General features: G+C 40.1%; 1 protein-coding gene across 1 annotated transcript; it reads right to left on the bottom strand.

Annotated features, from left to right (window-relative positions):
• Positions 1–337: 337 nt before the first annotated feature.
• On the bottom strand, positions 338–15,990 carry SHCBP1 (SHC binding and spindle associated 1). The gene is made up of 13 exons (XM_084533969.1): positions 15,809–15,990; positions 15,118–15,288; positions 14,404–14,519; positions 12,637–12,845; positions 11,587–11,679; positions 10,342–10,575; positions 10,072–10,240; positions 8,515–8,635; positions 5,360–5,491; positions 4,404–4,522; positions 3,558–3,644; positions 3,061–3,196; positions 338–2,293 (listed from the first exon to the last, which is right to left on the bottom strand). Exons 1-13 carry the CDS (start codon positions 15,906–15,908, stop codon positions 1,971–1,973), a joined length of 2,010 nt encoding a protein of 669 aa, XP_084390095.1. The 5' UTR covers positions 15,909–15,990; the 3' UTR covers positions 338–1,970.
• Positions 15,991–17,848: the final 1,858 nt, after the last annotated feature.

Here is a 17,848-nt window from a genome sequence, read left to right as displayed (position 1 = left end):
TGCACAAAGGAAGTGGCTCAAAATTTTTTTAGCTGCTTCATCTTTTCACATTTTGAGCCTTCAACTTCTGACAACCTGCATAACAAAATCAACATCAGCCTCTGGCACAGGCAAACTAGTTGCAGTATTGAAAGCAGAAGATGAATATTTTAACTTGTACCTTCCCTGACTTAAAACTGAATTTTAAAGAGGTAGATAAGCTTTTTTTTTTTTTAAAAAAAAAAAAAAAGACAGCTTTAAGATGAATTGCAAGAGAAAGAAATACTGTGTACACATCATGAAGGCAGCTCACTCAAGGAAAATCATGGTTTTGAAAAGATAAAAACAACAACATCAGTTTTAGGCCCAGTTATTTAATTAGTATTACACTCAGGAAATAAAGGCATAATATCAAAGCATTAAACATGGCATGTGACTTGATGAATAGCCTAACATATTATACTAGCGCTAGCTTGAGCAGTGGGTTTTCACCTGACTCAAGTATTTCTTTAGAGTCTCTAAAATGCAAATATTTGTTGGTTTGTGCAGGATGAGACACTGTCATGGTTTTCAGTCTCATTAAAACTCAAAGTGCAGTCCTGAAGTCGTGTGCCCTGAGCAGAACAAAGCCAGAATCAGTAGGATAAGAAAGCTGCAATTAATGTTCCATGGTTCATTAAAAAAAAAGAAGAAACATATGTTAGTTTTTTTTTTTTTTTTTTTTTCTTCACATCTTCTGCTCACACAAACTATGTACTGAAGTGAATTTTGATTCTCACTGTAGTTTAAGAAACAGACGGAGTGAAAAACCTGGAGCAGATGACTGACATCCACTTTAGGCAACACATTGCATTTCCAGCAAATGTATATATCTGCTAAGGTACTTGCAGGAACTATTCTGAATTCTATTTGCTGGCAACATGCTTTCTCCTTCTTAATACCATATTGTACAGGACATCCTGCACCACTTTTGAGTATCTTCTCACATATACTTCCACATATCACTTCAAAAACTGACCTACAATAACCAAAGACAGTATAAAAATTTGGAATAAGGCGTTTGGATTTGCAATTAAGGATCAAGGAGGCACTGAGAAGGAAGTCTTCATTCAGGCAGTCCGTTCAAGTCTTCTTTCAAGAAATGACTTAGAACAACAGTAAGACACTGAAACGCCTTTGTTTTGCAGAATGTTCCACAGCTGTGTGCTGATGAGATTTCAGTGCAAAGTATTTTTAATTTTCCATTTATTTCCAAGACCTCTGCTGCTACAAGAGACAGAGCAGTGTTAAATATTGTAGAATAAGGCACAGAAATATACAGTAGGAACAAAACTAACAGTCACAAATAGCTGTTTTGTTTGCTCCTTATTCATGTTAATAGTTTATTTTGATGCTGTCTTCCCTAAGGAAAAGTTGCATAGGCAGGGGTAGCTGTTGGAAGTAAACAGATGGCACACGAAGCTGACTGAATGATGCTAAGTTTCCAGATGCTAACTTCCCTAAAAAAATTCCTTCAAGTATAAAGCATGGCAGCTAACTACTACATTTCATAAGAACATTTCACTAGCTTCTGTTCAACATACAAATTCAGTCAGTCTCTCATAGGAGGCACCGCAGACTAGTTGTGCTTTTATAAACATATGGAGGAAGGTGTACCAATTATTGCTGTACATTTGTCAGCCACTCTTCCATGGTGAACCTTTTTTTGGAAGATTTTTTAAGAGAGGTTAAATAAATATACTACAAAATTCATCAGAGCTAGCAACGAACAAGTATGTCGATAAGCAGAGTTCTGCTTTCTACCATGTTGTCCATGCTTGCAGCAAAGAAGTGAAGTTTCCACATGCAATATATACGTTGTCAATAAATATTTGTCACATTCTAGTAATGTTACGGAAGGCTGATAGAACATGTTAACTCCTTGGAAAGCAGGAGTGAAAATAACAGCTTGTGCAAATTTCTTATTGCAGTGCCGCTAGGAGTCAGGACAGTCAGAAGAGAAATGTACCAAAACTCCCTTTCCCGTTCCATTTGAACTGATTGCCCACAATAGAAACAAACACTTCCTGTGACATTAAGTTGTCATCAGCTTCTGTGATTCCCAGTTTACTCAGCCTTTTCTTGTGCATCTGGTTCTTCTTCACAGAAGCAGCACCAAGTTCATTTGCAATTTCATAATTGCCTTCAGTTTGTTCAGAAGTCTCAATTTGCTCATAAAGCTCCAACTCATCAGTCACACATTCAGGTAGTTCTTCTTGTCTGAAGCCCTCTACACATGCTCTTCCATCACCTGACAAGGTAGGCTGTGTATTCCCTAAGTCAGGAAACAATGAGAATGTCATCCTCAAAACAGCCAAATCAGTTAAAACTCCTGGAATTATGTTTTCTTCAGTCTTAACATTTGCATCACCCATACTTTCTGGAAAACAATTTAATGTCAGCCATATATTTCAAATACAGCATATGATACTTAAAGAAGAGTTTTCTTCTTGTGATGACTTCAGGCTGCCAAGTGATAATGATAATAGAGAAAGTTACAGTGGGTTTACACACTGCACTTGAGACCATGACACTTCTTGATTAAGACATAAAAAGAGAAATAGAGTTGTTAACATTTCATTTACTGCAGAAAATAATTTCTGTGCTGGGAGACTGGGCTAATCCACGTCTCAGATCTAGTGTACAAAGGAAGAAAACTGTGCAGAGAACTATGAACCAGAACAGCTATAAGAGAAGCCATAGTTGCTTTCTTGCTGATTACACTCTTCTTTCTGTATGACTCAGGTAGCCCATCAGTTACACAGGCTCTGGTTGATCAGGAGCATAGATCAAATGTCTAAGGACTTTAAAAGTGTAAGCATCCACATGACATGGAGCATAGAGATTCACAGGATTTGTCTGAAGTTTATAATCCATAACTATCAGAACAATGGAATTTGCTGAAGATGAAGATTTAAGATGAATCAAATTACAGATCATAAGAAAATTTAAAATTCAATTATGGATTAGGCAATCTAAAAACATAGGTATGGTATATATTTAATGTTTTTACGATTTACTTATAGGAAGTCAGAAAAATACCTTTCACTGCTGAAGCATCCTCTACATCAGAGGCAATTGTTGGTTTAACCAGGACCACACCATATCCTTCATTATTATGGATCATGTTATTGACCATGCTTATCTTGGGGATCTCATAATGTTCATCTAAGAAGTTCTACAGCAAAGAAACAGATATCCAGCATGTTATGTCCAGCTAAAGGGATGCAAACCTTTCCACTTTCAGATAGTCAGTTCTCTGGATAGGCTAATAACATGCTAGCCAATACAAGTGACAGTGCAAAAGGGATTTTCTTTCTGACAGATAAGGAATAAAACAAATATATTGCTTTGGTGTACCAACCCAAGGCAAACAACAAGCACCATCATCATTAGATGTGACACACAAAGCAGCAAGTTTATAAGCCAATTTGAACAGCAGTCATTGCACCAATCCTAATAGCTATAAGAATTGAATGCTAAGAAGAATATATATTTATTTTTTAATTTTAAAAAAGTGCATTATGCTTTGAACTGACCTTTATAAGTATTCCCTCCTTGCAGTGATGTATGCCATTGTCTAACAGGGTGCATGTACTCCCTGGATATATTTCCACACCAGCACCCTACAAGATAAAACAGATTGCAGTTCACAAAACGTAAATAATTTGGGGCACATTTACAGTTTGGCTTGACAACTCCATTACGGATCTTTGTGCTCATTCACCAGCTGCACAAGGTAAAATTGCGTTACCACCCCAGCTCCACAGCTTTGTGAACTAACTTGAGCAGTAATATGAACGTTGAGGCCCCATGAATAATACTATTGCCACCAGCCCATAAAAATCTCTGGCAAAGAGTAACCACACAACTTTGCATTGCTTTATTGATCTTTAGTCATCCACCCCAACACTCAAAGCCCCATCATTCTCCAAAGTGCCCTATTCAGAGTTCAATTCTGTGTTTATCATCATTCCGTAAGAATCAATGGATAAGGTGTCCAAAAAGGGCATTTCATTTGCCAAATACATGGTTTAATTAGAAAATGACTTATGTACAAGAAAAAAAAAAATCACGTTAAAGGTATTGCAGGACAAGAATAAGTCCAGCAAGGCAGCAGTCATTATTTCATAGATATCCCCTGTAACTGTATCATTTTTGTATCATCACATACAAATCAACATAAGATACTTCACTAGATACTATTGAAGGCCACAAGACCACTGTAAACAATTTCTTAAACCTATTAACACAAAGCTGTCCAAGACACTTTTTAAAGGTACTCTTAAGAGTGACAGAAACCACCCCTTTACTGAAGTATTATTTCAAACCAGAACCCTTTATTTTAATTTAGGAAATAGCCAGAGTTAAGAATTCATTTGTACCTTCGCACCATACAGATCTGAGTTTTTCATTAAAAGCTCTGCTGACGTTCGCACTGTTATGCCTGTAGTTTCACATTGTAACACACAATTCTCCAGAGTAGTTTTCCCCTGATGGACACCTATACACAGACAACAAATACTGTTAAATGAATCGGTTACGCAAAGGCAAATCCCTCCTACAGGTACATGGACTTGTAGTGTTTTCTACAATGTGAGAAAATGATCATTTTAATCATACGTTATGTTAATTTTATTGATTTGCCCATGCGTAGTTGGAACTCACACTGTTTTTCCTAATATCAGCAGAAAAACTGTAAGGGAACCCTAGTCAAAGATTTGTCTTAGAAATGTTTTAGTTTTGGGTGGTTTTGTTTGTTTGAAAGTGACAACAATGATTCTTTTTTCTATACGCCTAAGAATCCTCTGAATTAATAATATATTAAATACAAATATATGGGTATTAATAAACATTTTAAAACATTTAAAAACAAATGTCTGTCAAGGCAAAGTATTAATTAGCACCTTCTGAAAAGACAGAAGGTCGTGGCCAAACTCACTGGATACAACTTGGGATTATTTGAATGGCAGTTCAAATGTGTTTTTAGCAAACAAAGGTCTATACTATTTCTAAAGTCTATGCCATTCCTCAATGGAGAGCTGGTTGGGTTCAGCTACAGCTGAATACTGTCATGGGAGTTCTTTTGTGGAAAGAGAAATTTTCTTTTTGTGGAAAGAGCCACAACAACCTGAAAGTACAAACAACAGAAGTTATTTTGATGTCCACATTATAAGCAAGTGGGAAAGAAACAGAAAGGAAGCCTTAACATTTACATCTGTAGGATTCTTTCCTACAATATTTTGTTAAAACCAGTAAATTGTAAGAGTGGATCCCTGATTTAATTTTAATAGAAAATTATAAAAGATTCACGAAAAATTCAAGGTACTCTTATACTTACTTAAAATCCCTTCCACAGCATCATGTTGTATTAACTTCAAATTGGAGATCTTTACGTTGGCTCCTGTACAGTCAACAAAGTTGTCTCCTTTCCCTTGCTTTTCTATCACAATATCATCTGGCAGGCCATAGCCTGAAAGCAGAGGTGAAAGACACAAGTTTTTTGAGTAACTGGTAATCAGATGCTCAGTACCTAAGCAGACATTCAGATGAGGTAAGAGAAGGTTGGAACTCGAGATGTCCTTGAGTATCTTGAATAGGATTTTTCCCCCAGTGGCCATGGCACACCTTACATGTACATCTCCTCTATACTAAGACCCAGGTGCTCAAAAAACTCCACCACCAACAAAAAACAACCAAACTCAAAAGTTCCCTTCCTTGAATGACAGACACATAATATAATAAAATACAAAGTTATTTTAGCCAGTTAAACAAAGGGCTAACACTTGCTGAGGGCAAAGTTCTTATTCCCCAGACTGCATCATGGTATGGAGGTGCAGTAACCACAGCCACAATGGGAACCCGCAGCCTGCTTCCAGTACAGCAGCTCACTGCAGCAGGCAGAGGCTCCAAATAGCACAGGGAGCAGGGAGAAGCAGTCCCCATCAGAAGGCAAGGAAACAAGTGCAAAGGACTCCCCATTGTTACTAAACTTAACTCAGCTTCTCTATTTAGAGAAGCCTGGGTCAATACTTGACATTCCAGTGTTACAGGGACTTCCAGATTAATTCAGATTAAAAAGGAAACTTTCAGAAGCATATGCCAGCATTGATTTACTAAAGCCATCCACACTTGTCAGCGTTCAACCACTTACAGGGCAATTTATGAGCATGTAAAGCTTTTACTGCTTGTCACTGCCAAGAATCATGATAAGGAAAGCAATAATGCAACATCTATTAGAGCAGCATGAGTCCTATCATTTTCTGAACACACACAGAAGCTTAGATAAGAAGTGCCTGAACAGGATGCTAGCTTTTAACCAAGTACATAAATAAATACTCTAATGTGCAAGTAGAAAGGTTAAAAAAAAAAAAAAAAAAGAAAAGAAAGCCTTTGAACAAGAGTCAGGAGAAAGTTTTAAAGACAGCAGATTCAATGTAGTTGAGTGACTGATACTTAAGTACACTATACTACCCAGGAATCTTTTTCCAGTGCTGCTAGGGAGGAGGTGGCAGGGAGCAGTTTACTTCCAGTATGTAAAGAAAGAGCATTGTGGGACCGTAAATAGCAGATCCAGTCTAACTACACAACAATGGAAAAAGTTTTAGGAATAATTGTCCTACAGAGTACCTACAGATTTTCTAACCAAGCTTTTAATTTGCTTCACTTCTGAAGCAGCAGCTCTAGCAGTAAAGGAAGCTGTTGACAAGGAACAGAGAAGGAATGATTCACCTGATATCAAATAGTAGTCAATACCCAGCCAGGTCAGGGCCGTATGCCCTGCCTGTAAGTTAAGGGACTCCACAGGAGCTACAGGCAATTGTCATCCAGTAACACTGATCCTGGGTTTTGGATGGGTTGATACTACAGGTTCCTTTCCAGCTTAAACTATTAAACAAGGTGGAGCAGAGTTCTTCAGTACCTTTGCTACAATTTTTTGTCAAGTGCTAAAGTTATCCTGACTAGGGCTTCCTGCATCTGTTACTGCTTTAACTTTACTTAGTTCTTGTAAGTCTTTGTTTATCCCTGACTTACTAATCCTCGTACTTTCAACCTTAGTACTGCCTTGCACAGTGACTGGAAAAGAAATAAAATCTCTACTAAGCAAAATAACATTATTTCTTTGATGAGTCACCCTTTCATCCCAAAAAAAGCCACCAAAACATCCAACTATTCAGATTAGCGCCAGCAGAATTTTTCTTGATGCTCTTACTTCAAATGTTTTCAGCTGCTATTGCTGCCATAAAAACTTCTAACAGAAGTCCATATAAGAAGATTAAACACCCTGACATATTCATTACCCGGAGAGTGGTTTGTACTAAAGATACAGTTATATGCCTTGCTCCTTAAAATAGAGTAGCTCATCCTTTAATAGGTGTGCTATTTCACCATTTGCATTCCCGTTTCCTCAAAACTACAAAAGGAGGTGTCAAATACCATCCCACACAATTTTAGAACAATGCCATTTTGCAGACAAATAAAACAATTTGAGCTCCTTTATCCTGCAGGTGCATTGTCCATCAGCATTCATTTCTATGCAAACCAAGCACACACAAGAGAAGGGCAAGAAAGAAAACGATACTCATAAAATAAGGACAAGAAAAATACAATCCAGAACAGCAGGAAATTAAACTCCCAGCCTTCCCCATTATGCAGCTTTGACAAGATAAGAAATGCAGCTGAAGAAGCATCTGAACAGCTGCACAAACCCCAGTGATACACAGACCATTACACTGCAACATGCATACCTAAAGGAGAGACATTATGCTGAGGAAACAAGAATTGTGAGGAAGAGAAAGCAACATATCCTAGGCAAGATAAAAGTATTTCAAACAAATATTTTGAGAGAAAAACAGACATATATGCTGCATCCACTTCTACAGCATAAAAGGGCATATTAAGCCAATAGCACTCTCTGTATACGTGCTTCACATAATGCACAGATCCACATCAGTAGCCCCCACACACATAGCTGATATGCAACAAATGTCATAAACTAAGTTTGAATAGCACTTGGCTCTTTCTCTGTATTCACCAGTTCTACCCTGACAGTGAGTCTGACTATGCCTCTGAGGCAGATCAGGACAAGCAAAGGAAAACAAGGACCTCTCCCAAATACTTTAGAAACTGAGACCTTTCCAGAATGATTTTAGTGTTTATTAAATTAAAAATCAACACACTTGCTTTGCTGTTGGATCCTCTCTAGTATTTATATAACCAGGATCTATCCAGGCAAATAGTTAGGAGGAAATAGCGAATTTGCCATTAATCAGCAAAAGTTAAAACTTATTTGCAGAAATGATCATGGGTAATGAAACGGCTTACTCCTTCCTGAAATAGACACAGCTCCGCGAGCAGAAATAGGAACAGTTCAAAGAAAAAAAATAAATGCTCCAGCCAAACTCTGCAAAAATATAACAAACCTTTAAGCAGAGCTAAGTTAAAGACCCCTTATTTACTTTATTTTAAGGACCATTATTCTAGCAAGTCCCCTACCTTCTAATTCAACAGAATCAGCAATGCAGAACACGCCATCTACAACATAATGACCAGGACAGATGATGACTGTGTCTCCTTCGTAACAAGCACTTACAGCTGCCAGTGGATCATTGTGAAACTGTAAGAGAAAAAACAATATAATCAGCTCCTAAAAAATGCTATAAAATGGATGCATTTATGCCCTAAAAGCTTGTTCTTCAATTAAGTGTTGCTGCTTTTGCTTAAAAGAAGCCCTTTTTAATGGCACCAATAATATGCAATTTCTACTTTGAATTCAAGAATCATAGCACTCTCTGGAAAAAAAAAAAGCCTCAAAGCATTCCTTTGTGTTATGTCCATCCCCCCATGAGAAAAATGGGGCAGTGGCAGATTGAAGAACATATGCACCAGAAAGCAGACCTCAATATGGCCTGGATTCTAGGCCAACATTTGAATTCTGCTTCAAGTGACTTGTATAAATTACTAAAGACATTACAGAAGAAAAAGAAAAACTACAAGCAACTCAGCTATTAGATTTGAGCTTGGCCAAACACCACTGTAACTCCTCACTCCTGGAACATGTCACTCCAAAACAGCATTTAGCTATTACAATGGCAAATACAGGGTCCACACGGCACTTTTTCTTGGAAAAAAAAAAAAAAAAGTGAATCAATGCCTAAAGAGCACAGGTTAATGTCCTTCTCAAGTATTGCGCCGTTCTGTACTGAAGGGTAAAAAATAGTACAGAAAAATTGCACATTTATTGCTTTCCAGCAAATTCCATGGTAAGCATTGTATGAGAATTTTTCAGTTGCTGAGAAAAATCAGATTTATCACCCAAGAGTTAATTCAAGAGTTTCCCTTTGGGTCTGTTTTGCCCACCTGCAATTCACAAACATGATCAGAATACAGCAAGCAATTTCGTTTGCGCCCAAGGATTCATAAGAATCATAACATATCTCAAGTCGGAATGGACCCACAAGGATCAGAGAGTCAAACTCCTGGGTCTCCAAAGGACCACCCCAAAAAAAAAATTAAAAAAAATCCAACCATGCTTCTAAGAGCATGGTCCAACTACAGTTCCAGACTATTCTTAAACACTTAAGTGCTAAGTCCTATGTGAATTTAATTAAGTATATTTGTTCTTAGTAAGTAAATAAATTCCCTACACAGAAGCAAAGCAACAGAACACTTCATTCTTGAAACCCGATCTCATTATTAATAACATCAAAAGAAATGGGTATCTCAAAACGTAACTATTACACCTTAGCACATTTTATTGTGGAATTACTACAGAAGGCTTGTTTCCCCCCTCCCCCCCTCACTGCTCCTATAAAGTACTCAGCAGACAAATTAGGAGAAATTATTGACAACTTATCATTACATACTTATCGTTACAACTTATCATAAACATATCATTTATTGTTTAAAGAGCTGTTTTTAGACTGGCAAAAAAAATTAAAAAAAAGCACCGTGCAAATGCAAAATCTTCCAAATGACAAATTAACTTATCCTTCCATGTGGTTTCTTGAGGAGAAAAGAGTAACGGCAAACAGACCATTGCTGTTACTTTACCTGTATTTCTAGTTCTTCGCCACAAGATTCAGGGCAAAGTTTGTCCCTTATCAACGACTGCAGCAGACCTGCCATCATGGTGGAAGACACAACATGAGTGATCTTGGTTCCTGTTGGCCTCTGTCCTTTAGCTTGGAGACCACTGTATTTTTGGTAACCAAACACATACCTAAAACATGAGCAAAGCCATCAGTGCTTTCTTCAGTAAAGAATTTTCTACACACACTTTCCCACATGGGATCTCCTCCTTGCATTAAACCCACTAAGTACCTCAGCAGTGGATTCTCAATTAGTTTTAGCTTTTGTTTCAAGTGCTCTATTTTCTCATACAACTGAAGTCCCTCCACCATGGAGACGTTTTCTACTTCAGAGTCTGAATCACTGCTTGATATGCTGTTCCTCACGTCTAAGAACTTCCTGTAGAGCTCTTCACCTTGAGACAAGTAATTCTGGTAATCAGCAACAAGCCCAGAAGGCACACGGTGTTCGAGGATGTCATAATGCCTGCAATTCAGAGCAAGGGGTCAGTGTATTTCCCCTTTCCAATTTTGAAAGATCAAATACAAACCCAAAGAGAACCTGAGAAGTTCTATACCAGTACTGAAGTCAAAACTCTCTGCAGTCTGCACCAACGCTATGGTGTTTTTTTAAAAGCAGCAAAACCAAAACCCTCAGACACACACAAGTATATTACTTTCTTCTCTAAGTAGTATATAATTTTTAAAGGTGGATAGGTAATAGTCATCTGAAGCTTACTCTGAAACAAAGGTTTAGAGTAAATAAAGTTGTAAGCATGCAACTGAATGACATACAAACTTCAGGATACTCATGAGAAGTTATATGATTTTTAAAAAAGGAGATGAGCAATAACTCATGAAAAACATAACAAACATACCGTGTCAAACATCAGGGAAAGAAAAAAAATACAGCAAAAGAAACATTTATAATTATCTTTCCCAGGCATATTTTATTGTATGCTCTGGTTATTTAGCACCCTCAAAATTTTAACCAGATTGTGCTCTTGTGCACTGCTTCAGTTTCATATAGCCAGATGGCATTAAAAAAAAATCCACCTTCAGTAAGCCTAATGCCAACTAATCCTACAAAGGAAAGAAATGAACACACTCCTCCTTCAGCATGACAAATTTACAAGTTTTTGTTTACATTCTGTTCCATTCTGGTTCTTATTCAATGCCCAAAGGTATGAAAGCATTCCACGCTAGCTTTAGTTAGGATTACATTTCATAGCCTAGAAGTTAAAGGAGGCAATAGCTGGATTTGGAGCGCCATCTGATGGGAGGTTAAGGATTACAGGGGAAAAAAAATGCAGGATTCGAGCAGCAATTTCAGTTGCACCCTCTTCCTATAAAAAAATTTGAGCATCAGACAGTGACTGCTGCTAGAACAGACTTGCTTTGATTTACTAGTGAAGAGTTTTCTTTGAAATTTGTCTGTCACTATTCCCACATGGCCTTTCCCTGTGGTTCTACCTAATAATATCAAAGAACCACTTACAATCTCAGTCGAGGCTCAACACATCGCACAAAGTAATCCAAATCATCCTCCTCCTCCTCATCCCAGGACCTCCAGATGTGTTGGTAGAAGAACCTTTTGAAACAAAATAAGCGTCTAAACACAAAGGAGGCCAGATTTACTCAAGCAGAGACAAAACCACTGGAAGTAGGAATGTAATCTATTTGAGAATTCAGCTCAAAACATCACCTCTCTCCGATTTCACGTCACCATCCTGTGAGCTATTTAGTAGTCACAAAAGTTATCTTTCTTGTCTGTTGTTACCTGCATAAAGATTTTTATTTTGTGTTTCGAGTTCAAAATCCATAACAGCCTGAGTCCCATGGACTTTCACCAAAATAGATGGAATAACTAAAAGCTGGATTTTAAAATAAGACCTGCACGCTCAGGATTCTGACACTTTTTGGCTGGTTGTTTTTGGCTAGACATCCTTGAGATTTCCTTTCTACCTGGAGTTTGTCACTTCCATAACGCATGCTTATATCTCTACTACTGAGCAATGGTCGAAATGAGTCTCTTCTCCTTCTTTCCTTCCACACCCACCACTTCTGGAACATAGCCTATTTTCTAGGCAAGAAAGTCTTTCCTTCTGTTTTATCTTTTTTATCCAGTCCTAGTGCTAATTTGTAGACTTTTCATGCAGCACATAGTACATTACTGTGAGAGAGATGAGGAACAGACAGAGATGATAAAGAAAGGACAATAAAGTAGAATAAATAAGATGTGAACAGACACCTGATGAAGAAAGAGCAAATTTAGGGGAAGAGACAAATTGCAGGAAAAGAAAGAATGAGACAAAAGAGAAAGAGATATGAAAAAGTTTCAGAATAGAAAGAAACACCACACTAGAGCCAACAAGGTGATACAGCCTGAGGAAGTCTGGGGTGGAGAAGAGAGGGAAAGCAATGCAGAGACTTCTTCCTCCTCCTACTCCTTTTGGTACAGAGGGTAAGTTGCTGAAAAGCAGGCCTTGTGTTTTTGCTATCAACTCCAGCTGCATAAGACAAAATAAGACCTTATGTGTTTTTGTACCTGACATGCTCCACGGCTAGCGCTGTCTGATCAAATTCTCCCGACTCATCATACACAACCCACAGCTCCCGCAGTGGGATCTGACGCTCCTTCAGCTCCAAGAGTTCCTGCATGCATTCCAACGTGAAGGTGCTGACCTGTGCCTCACACAGGAAAGGCTCGCTGAGTCGAACAACCGCTTTGAGAGCCCAGTACTCCACGTCAACAACCTGTTGGAACGAATAGCTCTTAGGATTTCCCTAGGCAGAGCAATAGATGCAGCTGAGGAAGGTGAACATGACATGCCTCACGAACTGCCAGTTGACTCACATAAATCAATGCACACTGCATAGTACAGCAAAGGCAACATGGTCAGCTGAAGTGATAACCCAGAGCTGAGCTTCTCAGGACCAAAAGATTTGGAGCCTCACATTCACAACTTTGTTTGAAACCCTCATAACATCCATATAAGGCCAGTAAATTGCTTCCCTATTATATTTTTTTTTCAGACAGGGAAAAGCAGTATTTTCAGACTTGAATCAATACTTTACAGTTCTCGTGAACTCCTTTGTAGCTCATTTTTCCAAGTACCCACAAGACACAGAGAAACCCCAGAGTTGGTCTGGGCCAGTGAAAGCCATTTTGTTACTAATTGTGCTGAAAAGCCAAAGGAATTCAAAGCTTTTTCCCTTCTGAAAACATACAATAGATGTCCAAGTTCAAACAAAAAAAAATAATAATAATGAATGATCAGAGCCTGTTATTTGAAAAAATTGTATTTCAGCAACCAGCTCTGAACCAAGAGCGCTTATCCCCTCTGTGCCCACCACGTCCAACCTCACAGCGCACTCACACTGCATTGGGATCCTCCTTCCCCGGCTTCAGCAAGGACCCCTTGAAGATATTGCTTTCATTTAGGCATAGTCCTGCCACCGAAATACTGAGACACTAGCAAAGGTATCCCTGAAATTAGCCCACATGAGATGTTCTTGTCACAACCCCTTCGCATAAGGCCAATTACACAGGCTTTGTATTGCCACATTGAGGTTGAAAGTCATTTGCCCAGCACTTCAGAAACTCATGTAAAGGTGATTGTGCAGTGTTTTAACACATGGAAAGCCTGAAAGAAACACTGTACAGACTTTTTGGTTTAGCACTGATGAACCTATCCCAAAAGCAATAATCATCCATTTCGTACCCTGCCAAGAATGCAAAGTCCAAAAAAACACAGATGATAAACTGTATCAGCACAATGGAACCAGATAAAGCTTATTTGCAAGATATCAATGCCACTTTATTTTAGGTTGATGCCTCAAAGAAAATTAGATTCACCTACCTCACTGATTCTACTATAATTCAACAGCAGAAGTAACTTAAATAGCAGAACAAATAACAGCCAAATTCCAAGGTTAAACAACGCAACAATGCCAAACATAGCAAGTATATCTAGTGCATGGCTTTCTGGATTTACAACACATGCTGCGGCCCTAAAGAACTCATTTGGAGGAACAGTGCCTCACTGTCTTGAGTATCCCATGCAGGTTTGGAACCTGTGATCTGATACTTGTACTTTTAGGTGAAGGAAGCACACCAGCGCACAAGATAGTGTTTCAGAATAAGGCTCCTTTTGAAAGAAATTCCTGTTGCTCTAGCTATTACTGACAATTAGATACCAAAAAGATATAATTTTCTACTAGCTCATAAACTTCATAGATAAATTATCTGCCTGTTAGAGAGGTAAGTGATGTTAATTGAAGACAAATGGCTGAACAACTGCATTCCATTTACCTCAACGACAACCTCAAACACATTAGTACGCCAGACTGCCTGCCATCCAGATGGTTCAAGGACCTTCTCCAAGTACTCAGCTATGAATTCTTTCACCTCAGAAGCCTTGCAGTCAGCTAAAAAGAAAATTAAAGCAGTACAGTTATGCAGGAAAAGAAGGAAAAGTCCTCAAAATCATTGATAAATGAAATTCACAGTTAATATATTCCTCTAACTCATCTTAACTCAGACTTCATTCTATTTTGCTCATAACTGTTAGTATTTTTGCTGCTTATCTCAGTAGCGAGAAAGATAGAGAGTCATCTGTTTTGTGCTTCTCCAGAAGAAGCAGTACTCAATCTCCCAGGTATTGAGGGTATCAGCACCAGTACTATTAAACAGTTAACTTCTGCCTTATCCTAAGCAGCCTTACTAAAGAAAAAAAGCTCTAGAAATGGCAATTAAAACAAGGCACAGCGTCCAGCATTAGCGTTTTCTCCTTTCGTTCACTAAGATTTTTTTTTTTTTACTTATGTTAAAACCATTACCTCCTGCTCTACCAGTTAGAGCAGCTGAAGTTACAATATGATAATCCAACAGCAACACAACACACTGCATCTTTTCTAGCCCCTGTTTTAGGAATACCTCACAGGATAATACAGAATTGACTCCACTTAAACTGGATGGCTTAAGAAACCTGACTACATGTTCCTTTTCCACTAAGGAATTTCTTACCCAAAATATAATCCTGGTAAGCTTTAAATCGTTCATAAAACAAGAGACGATCGGTATGAAATATGTCTGGAAGAAGTGCATTCCCATCTGGTACAGTCCGTCCCAAAGCAGTCCCTGGTTTGTCACGACTCCCATAGTCACTGCTGATATCCTCATCTTCCTGAAGCTGATCTGGACAGAGGAGTTGGAACAAAGCAAATCCCACAAGTTATCAGTTGAATGCAATCATCGCTCACTCCTCTATTCCCAGAGAATTCCTCTTCAGCCCAAGATCCATCACGGACCTGCTTTCTACAACACATAACAAAAAGCCCTCCTACACTGACAATGAAAAGTTGACTTTAATCACGCAAAATTTCAGAAAGTTTTCAAACAACTCCTGTAAAACCATATCACACACACACACTGTAACTAAAATATTGTTTACGCTTACACATTCCTGATCAAATCCAGCAGCCATCACAGCAATGCCTGGCACCAGCGCTAACAGGAGCCCCAGAGCACAAGACACCTTCCAGAACAATTTAACCTAGCTTGCTGTGGTTTGCAAGCCTGCAGCCACAGACACCAGCCTGGCACCGAACACGGGTGCCCAAGAGCCAAGGTGTCCGCGCGCTGCCATTAACTCGCTCCCAAAGCGAGCGCCAGCGACACCCGCCCCGGCCGCAGCTGCTCCCGCCCGGGCCCTCACCTGGCTTCGCCTCCTCGGCGCGCTCCCGCGGGTCGGCGGCGCGCCCGGGCTGCCCCTGCCCCTGCCCCTGCCCCTGCCCCTGCGGCCCGGAGCCGTCCATGGCGCCCGCGCCGCTTTCAAACCGCCACCGCCGCTCCGCGACGTCACCGCCAGCGGCCGCCCTGACTGGCTGGGGCTGGGCGGGCGGCGGCCGGGCCGTTGGCGCCGTGAGGCGGGGCTGGAGGCGGGGCTGGCGGCGGCGCGGCCCCCTCGGCGACCTCCCCGCGCCCGCAGCTTCCCCCGGCCGCGGGGCGCGGCCTCGGGCTCGGGCTCGGGCTCGGCCTCACCGCGCCCGCCGTGCGCAAGCCCGGCAGCGAGCCTGCGCCCAGAGGGCAAGGCGCGGGTGTGCTCCTCGGGCGGGCGGTGCGCTCTGCCGGGCCACGCGTGCCTGTGTGGGTGTTTCAAGCGCACGGCGCGCCCTGAGGAAAGAGCCAGCCACGCGCAGCCGCAGAAATATTTAAAAATAGTAGTTCGCCACACAGATGCTTCACGGAACTCCAAGGCCACACGCCTTGCTGATAGCTCTGAGCTGTTGCAACACAAAATGCGCCCACTCAAAAAGCAAGGCACGCGTTTTTTCCCCTCGGTTTTCTCACTGCCTCAATCTCCTGTTGTCCAGTTTGTGTCTCACCCATTTTTGTGTCTCACCCATCACGTTTCTGCCTTGCATCTCTTCAAGACCCAGCTCTCCAACCTACTTTGTATTTTGAGCTCTGAATTGCTTGGATTCTTCCTTTCCTTTGTATTTGTCTCACCTCTCCTCAGACGGCCTCAGCTCCCCGGCTGCCCCTGCCCAGCCCGCTCGCGTGCCCAGGAGCTTGCTGCGGGGCCAGGCGTTCAGAAGAGGAGCCAGGCGGCGAGGGGCGCTGGGCACCAGAGGCCTGGCACCTTCTGAGAGATGCGTGGGTTCTGAAAGCAGCCAGGGAAACAGAGATACTCTGAAATACTTGGCCAGATAAAGTTGAATGTCGTGTATCTGAAGCACACTGATACTTACAGTCTTATCAAGAAATGAAATTGCTGGATTACCCACAAAACAGAGCATATGTCTTGGAGTAAAAGACACAGATAGGCACAGGTCAGTGCAAAATCTAGACAGCTTTCAAGTCCCTCATAAATCCTGCTTTTAAAGGGCACAGGGATACAGCGGGATTTCTGCTCAGAGATTAATCTTTCCTTCAAAGAAGAGTTAAGTGCGTACATGTTTCTATCAATAAAACATGCTTCTGTTGCAAAGGAAAATAAGCTAATTCTCACATCACTGGCAGATTTGCCAACAAAATCTTACAGACACAGCCTGGAGGATAAGTTACAAGGAGATTTCTCCAAGTTGGCCATATTAGGGAATACATAAGATTTAGGTTGCAGCTTTCTGTTTTTAGTATAAGCTTGAATTTACAAGTCCTTTGATGATAATAATAATTATAATTATAATTATAATAATAACAACAACAATAACAATAGTAATTTACTTGTCTGTAGGAACAAATTAACCCTCAAACAGGGGCAAATGAGGCTAACTAGCAGCATCATTCCTCATCTTCAGTAATAACAAGTAAGAAGGCAAGTTTTAGAGAGCTGCTCCTGGAAATACCATCATTTCAGATTGATACCCCAAAAAAGTATTTTTGAACAATATTAATACGACAGGTTGTTGGTGTTATCAACACCTTTAACGAGTGTAACATTACAGGGTAGATATTTTACAGCGAGAGGCATTCATTTTTTCTCCAAGCAATGACTATTTTAAAATGTTTTTTTGAAACCACAATTGCTTCAAAACTTAAATGGCCACGAGGGGGCTGCCTTAGATTTCTAACCACATGGTTAAGCAGCTACGAGGCTGGAGTTTCTTCATGTTAGCTTTCAAAATATTAATTGCTTTTGCAGCAGCAGCACGTGCCTGTAACAGTTTACACATTCACAGCAAACCTAGAGCGCTATTTATCCTTACATTACACAAATCAGGGTTGCCACAGAACTGCTGAAATCAACCTATCG

Source organism: Aythya ferina, assembly GCF_964211825.1.
Source record: "Aythya ferina genome assembly, chromosome: 12".
Lineage (NCBI taxonomy): Eukaryota > Metazoa > Chordata > Aves > Anseriformes > Anatidae > Aythya > Aythya ferina.
The sequence above is the reverse complement of the archived record's forward strand: the minus strand, read 5'-3'. Positions and strand labels throughout refer to the sequence as shown.